The following is an 11,299-nucleotide window of genomic DNA, read 5'->3' on the forward strand; positions in this document are numbered from 1 at the left end:
TTCTTTTCTTTTCTTTTCTTTTCTTTTCTTTTCTTTTCTTTTCTTTTCTTTTCTTTTTCTTTTTCTTTTTCCTTTCTTTCTCCTCTCCCCCGACCCTGCTCTTTGTACGTTTTGTAACCGCGGGTTTTGTACCACGGGGCACTTTTTCAGCGCCAAACCTCGACAATAAAGAGCGTCAGCGCAGCCGGGGCCTGGACACGCGTGTGGCGGGGGGACATGTGTGTGTGACAGGGACATGCGTGTGGGAGAACACGGGGTGTGTGTGACAGGGACATGTGTGTGACAGACCCGGGAGCAGGCACAGGAGACGTCCCGCAGCCTGCAGAAGGCATTAGCCGTGCTTTTCCCCCCAGCCCTTCCTGTTATTCCTCCGGCAGCATCTCCCGGCCCCGGCGGGACCCAGCTGTGGCCGCCGGGTCACCTCCGCGTCCCCTCCCCTCCCCGGGACCCCCTCCCGGCGGGCGGGGGGACGCGGGGCCCATCCCGCCTGGCCGGAGCCCAGAGGTCGGGCAGCAGCTGTGCCGCGTCCGGCCGCGCCGGGGGGATGGGGACAGTGGCCCCCAGCGCCCACCCCCAGTGCCCGGGGCACCCCCGAACCCTGGCACTGCCCTGCATGTCCTCCTTATGCCCATCCATCCATCCATCCATCCATCCATCCATCCATCCATCCATCCATCCATCCATCCATCCACATAATCAATCCCATCCCCATCCCAAACCTCCGCCGCACACCCGTCTTTTCCACCCCTTTTCCTCTTTTGGTCCTTCCCCTCTGTCCCCTCCTCAGTCCTGCAGGCTCACACAGGGACCACCGGACCCTCGGGTGTCCCCTCACATGGAGAGGGGACCGGCCCCCCAAGGGGTCACYCAGGACTTGGCACGGTGGGGACACACGCAGGCAGGGCCCCCCCCGAACTCTCACCCCCGGCAGTCACCGCTCCCACCCCAGAGTGACAAAAGCTCCTGAGCCCTGGGTGTGGTGCCAAAGCTGTCCCGCGGCTTTAGCAAATCCGAGTTTTCCCGGCACAAACGGGAGCTGGAGCCCCCCCACCCGCGCGGGTCCCCCGCTCCGTTTGCTTTGGGGCGGGAGGTGTGAAGGAGCCCGAGCCGGGCTGTAAACACGGAGGTCACTTCAAAGGGGACGCCCGGGGACATCCTTAGCACCACCAGATTATTTCGGCACCCCCGGGCGGGATGCGAGGCGGGGGACGGGGAGGGGGAGGGACATCCCATTTGGCAGCTTGGAAAAGCGGGTGGGGGGGCTCCCTGGGGCGGGGGCAGCTGTCCCTGTCCCCATCCCTGTCCCCATCCCCGTCCCCGGCTGCATCCATCCCCCCGGAGCCCACTTTTACTCCCTGCACAAAATAATCTGTTTTCTCAGTGCCACATACCCGTGACCACGGCATGGGGAGCCCTGACACAGTTGTGACCTACAGCGTCCCCAAGGCATCGCATTTTACGGTCTGAGGGCCCCCAGTTCCCCTGAGGGTCGCACCCACCCCCCACTCCCCAGCCATCCTTTCCAAGGATGCTCCCCATCCCCCGTGGCCGCTGTCCCCCCTCTATCTTCCCTCCTCATCTTCCCCAGGCACTCGCAGGAAGGCAATACCTTCCTTATCTTCTTCCGACGGGTGGTCCGGCCCTGCTGGCCCTCACCCCCAGCTCCGGCCTTGTTATTTTCTGGTGTGTCCCTGCTTTTGTCCCCAGAGACTCCTCAACCAAACATTTCCCTCCTGGAAGGGAAAGGGAAATCTCCAAGACGCGGATAGAAAGTCGGCAGCTCCGTCTCCGCTGGCCGGGCGCCTGCGGCCATTTCCGCGCCCGGCGGCAGCGCCGGACGGGAGGGAGCTGCAATTCCGACACTCCCGTAGTGCTGGGATATTTTGGGGTGGTGGAGGGGTAGAGGGGCAGAGGAAGAGATGGAGAGAGGGGGGAAAGGAGGATGACGGGATGGAGGGATGGGGAAAGCGAGGGAGAGAGGAAAAGGTTATAGAATCATCAGGGTTGGAAGAGATTTTTAATATCAAGTACAACCATCAACCCAGCACTGCCACTGTAACCCCTAAACCATAAAACCATGGATGGATGGATGGATGGAAGGAAGGAAGGAAGGAGGGCACTGTTGGATTGATGTATGGACAGCTGGATTGACAGATGGATGAGTGGTATTCAGGGGTCTCTCCAGGGTGAGGGAGCCTGGATGGCACTGGAATGTAAACACACTTTGGGATGTGTCCCTAGATACAACAATCCCACTCCTCAAGCCCCCCTGGCACTCAGATCAAACCAGATCCACCAGGAAACTCCCCAAAATGCCCAAGGGAGCTCCCGCCCCTCCAGGTTGGGATTTGTGCAGTCCCCAGCCCCCCAGCCACCCCTCTATTCCCTCTCTTAGGACAAAAGACTGTCCCCACACGGGGAGACCCCGGTCAGTGGCCCCCGAACACGGTGGGGGCTGGCAGGAAGGCGGAGGCAGCTTCCCTGACGGGAAGCATCCCAAGGAACTCAGTAATGATCCCGCATCTTTTCCAAGCGAGAACAAAGGCTGAGGAGACAGGATAGTTCATCACCGATAAATGAAGGATGTAAATAGCAAATAGGGGGAAGATTTATTTCGAGCAGAGCCTCAGGAAGAGGCGGGGGCTGGGGGGAGGGGGGGGGAAATGGGACAGGAGCCATTCCGTGGCTCATCCAAATCCTGTTTGGGGTGAGCCAGGGTCCTGCCCAGTGCCCAAAGCTCCCATCCACGCCCAGGGGGTCCCGTGTCCCTCCTCACACGCCGAGGGTCCCGTGTCCCCATCTGCACCCAGGGGGTCCCATATCCCCATCCCAATAAGGTTTGGGTGTTTCACAGCACCGGGTCCCGTTTCCACGCCCGGGTGAGTCACACAGGGCTCGTCCCAGCCTCAGATAAGGACAAAAGCCCCAAAATTGGATTTGGTGGCACGGGGCTGTCGCCTGATACAATCAGAGCTGGGGGGCTGGGGCAGGCAGGAGCCCACCCCACGGGGTCAAACACCCCCGTCCCGGCGCTGTGATGCTCCGAAGGGTTGGAACGGGGGCTTTCCTCCATTTCCCGAAGTGTTGCTGAGGAAGAGACCAGGACAATCCGTACCAGGCAGGGAGCACCCTAAATTCACACACTCTGTGCCCTCAGACACCCCGCAACCCAGCCGCACCCCCACCCCTCCATCCTCCCCTCCACCACATCCCCCCAGCCCCCCGAGAGAACTGCGCACACCTTTTTTTAACCAAAATTCATTTATTTGACACAAAACACAAAGCCCTGGGGGTGCCGGGGGAGCCGCCCCCACCTGAGCCCCCCAGGGGCTCCTCCCCGGCTGCGCCTCAGTTTCCCCTTCCCGCGAGCAGCGCTTTCCAGCGGGGCACCCCCAAAGCAAGCCAGGCTCTGGGGCGAGGCGGAGGTGAGGGGTCCCCCCGAGGAGACCAGCTCGGGGGGCGCCGGGGGCGGTCGGGAGGGGGAACTCAGGCGCGGAAGAGCGTCTCCTGGGTGGCGGGGTCCAGCTTGCCCCCCGGGCCGGGGCCCCCCTTGCCGCCGGGGGGGTGGCTGTGCCCCGAGGAGTAGCTGGCGGAGCGCTCGGGGCCGGAGCCGGGGGTCCGGCAGCAGAGGAGGGCGGCGCAGGCGTGGCGGAAGCGGGGGTCGAAGAAGGCGTAGAGGAAGGGGTTGAGGCAGCTGTTGATGTAGGCGATGCCGGTGCAGTAGGGATGGAGGTTGTTGAGGAAGGTGTGGAGGGCGCAGGACCAGGGCAGCACCTCCAGGTCCATCAGCACGTAGAGGGTCTTGACCAGGTGGAAGGGCAGCCAGCAGCCCCCGAAGGCGGCCACCAGCACCGTGATGATGGTGAGGAGCCGCTTGCGCTTGCGGGGCCCCTCGGCCCGCTCCCGGCGGAAGTGAGTGGCCACGGTGCGGGCGATGAAGAAGTAGCAGGTCAGCATCACGGCGAAGGGGGCCACGAAGCCCAGGGCGGTGGAGGAGAGCCCCAGCCCCACCTCCCAGGCGCCCTCCGTGCCCTGCGCCGCCAGGTCCCCGTAGTCCATGTAGCAGGTGATCTTGGTGTCCCCGCCCAGGGCGGCCGCCCGCCGCAGCACCAAGGCGGGCAGGGCCAGCAGGGCCGCCAGCAGCCACAGGGCCACGGTGGCCAGCAGCCCGCTGACCCGCGAACGCAGCTTGGCGGTGGCCAGCGGCCGGACGATGGCCAGGTAGCGGTCGAAGCTGAGGCCGGTCAGGCAGAAGACGCTGGCGTACATGTTGACGAAAACCAGGTAGCTGCTGACCTTGCAGGCGGCTGTGCCGAAGGGCCAGTGGTAGCCCAGCCAGGCGTAGGCGGCCCAGAGGGGCAGGGTGACCACGAAGGTGAGGTCRGCCACGGCCAGGTTGGCGATGAAGGTGTCGGCCGAGCGCCGGCGTTCGCGGCCGCCCTTGAAGACGGTCCAGAGRACCAGCCCGTTGCCCGTGGTGCCCAGCAGGAAGACCAGCAGGTAGATGGTGGGCAGCAGGGCCACCGAGGGGCCCCACTCGGCRTACTCGCAGTCCGTTTCGTTGTCGAAGCCGTAGGCGTAAGCGTCCGCCGCCGTCGCCTCCATGCCGGCGCTGCGCTCCKCTCGCCTCAGCTCATCCCGGGCTCACCCGCTCCTCCGGCCCCTGAGCCGCCCGCGAATCCCACCGCGTTACCTCCCCTTCCTCCTCGTCCCCGCCCTCCTCCTGGAGGGGACGGACAGGACAGGGCAGGAGGCAGGGCCGGGGGGAGCCCCCGTGGGAAACTTCGCAGCTCCCCCCGCTCCATCTGGCTYCTTCCCGGGTGGTTTTAGCGAGCTCTCACCCGCGTGTCAACGCGCCGACCCCCGAGATAACCCCGGCCSCGCCGCGCCCGGGGGGTTTGATCGCCCACCGCGATGGGATTCGGTGCTGGCGTCAGGACAGCAGCGCTGGGGGGCTCAGGGGTGGGGGGGCTTTAGRGGGCCGCCAGCATTTGGGGTTTCACCCTGGGGGTGTCGCATTCAGCGCCGGGGTGTCACACATCGGGGCTGCATTTTCGCATGCGGGGTGTCACATCCGGCACTTGGCAGCGGGGGGTGGCCCTGGGGAGGTGGTGTCACTCTGGGGGGAGTCGCACTGAGGGACGGGGCGCATTTGGCATTTTGCATTTGGCACTTGGGATTCCCCGTTTTGCTTCCCATCTTTGCCGCGCTGCGCGCACAGTGGTGGCTCCGGGAGGTCCCCCAGCGCCGGGGCCCCACTTTGAGCGCGACACGACGAGGAGATTTATACATTTGCCAAAAATCCAGGGCGGGGAGRGGGGCTCTGGGACCCTCCGTGCGGTAAAAAAGAAAAAAACAAAAAAAAACATTTTAGAGCAGCAGCAGCTGCCGCCGGAGTCCTCGGTGTGTCCCTGCTCCGCGGGTTGGTCCCGGAGCCGGACGCGACAGTTCTGAGCCGAAAGAGAACAAACTTCCCTTCATCCCACAAATAAATATTGGGAGGGGGGCGCAAGGAGGAGGAAACCCCCCCGTGGTKGGGCCGTGGGCTGGGATTTTCCCCCTGGGTCCGAACTCTCACAGTTCCAGCTTTGGGRAAAAGAACCGAAGAAGCCGAGCGGGACTTTCCAGAGTCTGAAGAGCCCAAAGTCCCTCGGGACACGCTGGGGGGTCTGGGCTGGGGCCTGGACTGGGGCTGAGGGGGGATGAAGCATGGGACGAGCTGTGGGAAGGGGCAGGTCTAACACCCGAGCGCAGGACTGGAGGCTGGAGGGGCACAGAACGACCCCCCCTCGGCTCAGTGGGACCCTTCTTCCAGCAAAGGGGTGTAAAGGAGGGGTTGTGGGGGGAATTCACTGGCTGAAATAGGGGGTAGGGGGGTCACAGGGGTCTGCAAAATGAGACAGAGGGGTGGTGGGTGGAAGGGGGCTGGTAAATGGGGGTGCGGGTGAGGGGGCCCCGGAGTCAGCCGGGAGAACAAACCAGGGCTTATCCAGGCTGGAGATAAGGAACGATCCCGTGTCCCAGTGCCRGGACAGCCGGCCCGCGGGGAGCGGCGAGTGAAACCCCAAAGCGGCTCAAACTGGTGGCAGAACTGCGAGGGTGCCCAGGTTGAAATCCCAATTTGGAATGAAGAAGGGCCGGAATCCCCCACTCCACAGCGCAGACACGACTCGAGCCTTTCCGCTAATTAACGGCATTAACGGGGCAACCCCTGCGCCGCTAATGAACCCCCCGGGATCTCAGCGAGGCTCCCCGCGATGCTCCCGCCCTGGCCAGACCCCCGTTAATGAGCAGGTCCGCTAATGAGCAGCTGTTAATGACTGTTAATAACAATCCCAGCTATCTCTGTCCTGTTGGAACAGGACACAGGTACCCCTTTSCAGTCGCCACACGTGTATCCATTTCCAGTCTCTTTCCAAAAACTGGGTCTTGAGTGTCCCGGTCACCTCCCCCGCTCGCCCTCGGTGCCACCCAGGGGGTCCCATCGGACCCGGCGCCGGCGAGGGACGTCCCCAGGCTGGGTTTGTGGCGACCACGGGTGGTGGGTGGGTGGCCAGGGCTGGGCTGATAACCAGCCCGTGAGGCTGATAACGAGCGCCGCTATCTGCAGTGGGGGGAGGGCATGAGCCGCTCTCTCTGAGGCGGGGGGGCTGCCCGGGGCACCGGCGAGAGGCTCCGCGACTTTCGTTCCTCATTCCCAGGAACGAATCCCAGGGTTTGGCAGCAGCGGCTCCGTTGGGAACAAAGCAGGCGCAGAGCGTTCCCGCTGGCGCTGCAGGGGGATCGGGATGGGAGCCCGACCGCACCCCGAGCAGGAAGGGTAGCGCTTGACCCTGCACCAGGAGGGGTCCGGCAGCTTCCTCCGAATCCGACCTCGCTCGGAGTTTCTCACATCCGAGCGAGGAAGTGACACCCCTCGTGCACAACTCCTTGTCTGTCCCTCTGTCCCCCGTGCCACGGGCCSCGCTGCTGGCACAGGGCTCCTCCTGTTGGCAGCACCCCGCCCGCGGTGTCCCCATCCCAGGCACAGTACCCTGACCCCTCTTCCCTCTGCATCCCAACCCTGCCCGCTGGTCCCCCAAAACCGCCCCGCGCCTCCCCAAAGGCTGGACATGGGTGGGTGCTGCGAGCCACGGGTTTATTTGGATTGGGGGGGGCGCAACCCCCGTCGTGGGGCGGCGAGGACAGGGAGGTGGCGGGGGYTCACCCTGGGGRCAAGGGACAGGGCTGGGSCACCCGTGTGGGCAGGGGGGACGCTGGGATGTACTGTGACACGCGGGTGGGCACTGGGGACAGTGGGATGCGGATAGGGCTCACAGGGTGAACACTGGACACTGTGTGGGCAGTAGGAGCCCASCCGTGGGCTGCCCCACAGCGTGGGGGACAGGCGGGGCACCGCCCCACGGCGCCCGGGGCTAGAGGCCGAGGGAGAAGGTGCCCGAGTCGGTGGATTGCTTGTCCCGGGTGCAGCTCCCCAGCGCCCCGGGAGGACACGCCTTGGGGCTGGCGGGGGTGGCAGGCGCGTCGGCTTCTGTCACCTGTGGGGCAGGGGACAGGCCCTGGGTGAGTCGCTGCACCCGGAGGGGGCCGATCGAGCCCCCCGGAGGTGTCCCCGGGGCACCCCGGCCCCACGGCTGACCTCCTCGAACTTGCGGGCCTTGTAGTGCTCAGCGCCCTTGAGGAAGTTGAGCAGGATGATGTCGCACAGCACCGTGCCCTGGGAGCGGCAGGGGTGGGGTGGAGACGCCCCACGGAGCGCTCCACGACCGCCGCGGAGCCAGCCTGCTGTCACCCTGCGGCTGTGCTCTGTCCCCGMGCCCCGCGGGATTGCCCCCTTCTCCACGCCGGGGCTGAGAACGGCCACAACTCACCACACCGATGGAGGTGAAGGCAGCCACCGTGTTGATGAGGGTGGGGACGATGCCGAACTTCCCGGCCTGGGGGAGCAGAGCCCTCGTCGGCAGGAGCGCCCGAACCCCCCCGGAGACTCCCGTGCCCCCGGCCCCACACGTACGCTGCCGTACACCAGGACATCGAAGCGGATCCCGAAGGCTTTGATGAGGGTGCGGTGCTCGGAGCCGTTGGGCCAGCGATAGTACCTGGCGTGCCTGCGGGGACACGGGGACACGGGGACACGGGGACATGAGCACAGGAGCCATGCCAGGCAGCTCGTCCCCGTGCCACGCGTGTCCCGGCCGTACCTGAAGTTGTAGCCAGGGGCAGGGGTCCGGGCCAGGCTGTCCAGGCGGGTGAAGGAGTAGCGGGGCAGGCAGCGCTCCCAGGCCCGGTCCAGGTCACACACCCACCCGATCTTGATCCCCAGCACCCCACCCTGCCCCAGCCCCGYGTCAGCACCGTGGCCCCAAAGTCCCCACAGCTCCACAAGCCCGCATCCCGTGGCCCCATGCTTGTAATCCCATTAATCCATATCCCACATCCCCATGTCCTCAAGCCCCACATCCCCGTGTCCCTGTACCCCATTCCTACACATCCCGTATTCCCATATCCAGCATCCCAAATCCCATGCACCCACCTCCATATCCCTGTGTCAAGCCCCACATCACTGTGTCCTGTGTTCTTGTWTCCCCATGTCCTGTTCCCAYATCCCTGCATGCCGTGTCCCCAYGCCCCACACATGTTCCCACCACCCWATATCCCCCCATCCCATGCCTCATGTCCCCACATCCCACACCCCATGTCTGTGTCCCCGAGTCCCATGTCCCCACGCCCTCACGCCCCACCTACTTGTTACCCCTATGTCTCCACCCCATTGCCCCCCACCCCGTGTGCTCCGTGCCCCCCGTGTCCCCGCTCACAGTGGCAGCCAGCGCAGGGAAGTCCTGCCCGGCCAGACGTGCCACATCCCCCAGGCGCAGGATGGGGCACAGGGGCTGCAGCTGTGGGTGGAAACGGCACCGGCCCAGCTCCACCCCACTGCCAGGGGGYGGCAGGTTGGTCCTGGGGACATGRGGGGACATGTGGGGACACGTGGGGACACGTGGGGACACGGAGGGATGTGCCATCAGGCAGTGGGCTGGGGTTCATGGACCCCCCCATCCCAGTGTCCCTCCACCATCTTGTGCCTGTGTCCCCATGTCGTCCATCCCTGTGTCCCCGTGTCCCCGTGTTACCTCGTCCCCCTGTCCCCATGTCCCCTCGTGTCCCTCCGTGTCTCACGCCACTCACTTCTCGAAGCCGAAGAGCGGGAAGCGGATGCTGTTCTTGATGAGGAGGGTGAAGTTCTCAGCTTCCAGCATGACRGGGCTGGGGGAAAGGGGGTGACGGTGGGGACACAGCGGGGGGCATGTCCCCCGCTCCTCTCTGTGTCCCCACGGCCCCACTCACACGTCCACAGTGTCCACCTCGGGCGGGCACCAGCCCTGGATCTCGCAGGTGCGCAAGGTCGCGTTGTAGCGGACGCAGCGCCCCGTCAGCATCCCTGGGACCCCGGACCRTYGTCAGCACCCCTGGGACCGCAGGCYCCTGACCCCCCTCAGCATCCCTGGGACCCCTGTACTCCCTTCAGTACCCCTGGGAACACCCCTGAGACCCCAGACCCTCCTCAGCTCCCCTTGGGACCCTGAACCCCCGGTTCCCCCAGAACCCCCGCTCCCCCATGAGCACCCCGAACCCCCAGAGCCCACTGAGCCCACGGAGGGCTCCTCACCACAGCCCGTGGTGGCTCCCCCCGCTCTCTCCGGCCCCCTCGGCCCCCCGTTCCCACCGGCTCCCTCACCGTTGCTCGTGCCCGGGCTCAGCCCCCGGCAGTCCCGGTCCGCCGAGCAGTGGAACGCGGCTTCGCTCTGCGGGGCGGGGGTCAGCGGGCGGGGGGCTCATCGAGGGGTCCCCCCGAGCCCCCCTCGTCCCTCCGCACCTCCGGGCACACGCCCTGCTCCTGGTCCGCGGTCCGGATCTGCTTGGTGACCACCACGAACACCGAGGTGCCCTGAGGGACGTCGCTGTCACACCCCCGGTCCGGGGAGGGGGTGGAACTGAKGCGGGGGTGGCCCCGCGCTCCTCTGCCACCCCTCCTGTCCCCRGCCCTCACCTGGGGGGGCGTGACGTAGTCGGCCGTGTCCAGCACCTGCCCCGCGTAGCGCCCCACACCCTTCACCTTGGTGACCACGGAGGACTCGATGGCGGTGTCCCGCACCTGGTAGGCTTTCTCATGGAGGAACACCCAGCTGGGACAGCACCGCGGGTGACGCTGGGGACAGCCACCCCCGGACACCTCCGGCACCCCCCGGAACACGCCTGCGCCCCCCGGCACCCCCCGGACCTGCCCGTGACCCCGGYCCCCCGGAGCTGCCGGTGCCCGCCTGTCCCCGACAGCCGCTCGTTATCCCTSCGCCGGTGGCCGCTGTCACCTCCCGGGAGCACCCGGGGACAGGGATGTCCCTCTGTCATCCCCCGAGGCTGAGCGGCTGCTGTGCCCCGCGGTGTCATCCGCACTGTCACCTTCCCGTCACCCATCCGAGATGCTGTCCTGGCTGTCCCCCTTGTGTCACCCGTAACGACACCTCGCTGTCACCATCATGTCACCTGCGCTGCCACCCTCCTGTCACCTGCACCGGCACGCTCTCCAGCTGTCCCCCTTGTGTCACCCGCACCGACATCCTCTGTCCCGCCTTGTCACCGGCACACTGTCCCCATCGTGTCACCCGCTCCGGCACACCTGAATTCCCGGCACTGACACGTTTTGCCGCCCTCTCTCCCGTCCCTTCTCTGCTCCATCACCCACCGCTCCCGGCCGGGCCACCCCCTAACCATGCGCCGCCGCCCGGATGTCCCCTCGCTGTCACCCCCATCACCCCCGGCAGCAAGTGGGGGTCACCGAGCTGCCGCGGTGCCGGGAAGAGGGTTCGGGGGAGCGTCCCGGGGGATGACTCGGGGCGGGGTGTCCCAGAGGTGCCCGGGGATTGTCCCGGTGGTTGCCGGGGGGGCTCACCCGACGAAGTAGGCGAGGATGAGGAGCTGGACGCCGCGGTTGACGGCGCCCACCACCCAGCTCTTCACCACCACCGACTTGGTGGTCTCGTACGAGAAGAAGTCGCTCACCCAGCGGGTGCGGGAGCGCGGGGGGCACATGGGCAGCGCGGGGAGCGGCCAGCGACGGGGTTACGGGCAGGGCAGGGCAGCGCTGCGGGCAGGGCTGCGGGAGCGGAGGGTGATGCCGGAAGGGCAGGGCAGGGATGCGGGCAGCGAGCAGGGATGCGGGCAGGGCAGGGTGCGGGTGCAGGCAGGGGTACCGGCAGGGGTACGGGCGGGGTGCGGGGACCGGCAGGGTGTGGGCAGCAGC

General features: G+C 66.1%; 2 protein-coding genes across 2 annotated transcripts; both read right to left on the reverse strand.

Annotated features, from left to right (window-relative positions):
- Positions 1-3,250: 3,250 nt before the first annotated feature.
- Positions 3,251-4,708, reverse strand: APLNR (apelin receptor). The gene has a single exon (XM_057379895.1). The coding sequence runs from the start codon at positions 4,603-4,605 to the stop codon at positions 3,487-3,489; it is 1,119 nt and encodes a 372-aa protein (XP_057235878.1). The 5' UTR covers positions 4,606-4,708; the 3' UTR covers positions 3,251-3,486.
- A 2,510-nt stretch (positions 4,709-7,218) lies between these two features.
- P2RX3 (purinergic receptor P2X 3) lies at positions 7,219-11,261 on the reverse strand. The gene is made up of 12 exons (XM_057379900.1): positions 10,949-11,261; positions 10,049-10,184; positions 9,875-9,946; positions 9,737-9,803; positions 9,346-9,439; positions 9,187-9,264; positions 8,817-8,958; positions 8,202-8,332; positions 8,015-8,108; positions 7,872-7,937; positions 7,640-7,717; positions 7,219-7,538 (listed from the first exon to the last, which is right to left on the reverse strand). Exons 1-12 carry the CDS (start codon positions 11,086-11,088, stop codon positions 7,416-7,418), a joined length of 1,221 nt encoding a protein of 406 aa, XP_057235883.1. The 5' UTR covers positions 11,089-11,261; the 3' UTR covers positions 7,219-7,415.
- Between the last annotated feature and the right edge of the window lie 38 nt (positions 11,262-11,299).

Source organism: Malurus melanocephalus, unplaced genomic scaffold (assembly GCF_030028575.1).
Source record: "Malurus melanocephalus ecotype Western Australia unplaced genomic scaffold, MMel_1.1 scaffold_426, whole genome shotgun sequence".
Taxonomy (NCBI): domain Eukaryota; kingdom Metazoa; phylum Chordata; class Aves; order Passeriformes; family Maluridae; genus Malurus; species Malurus melanocephalus.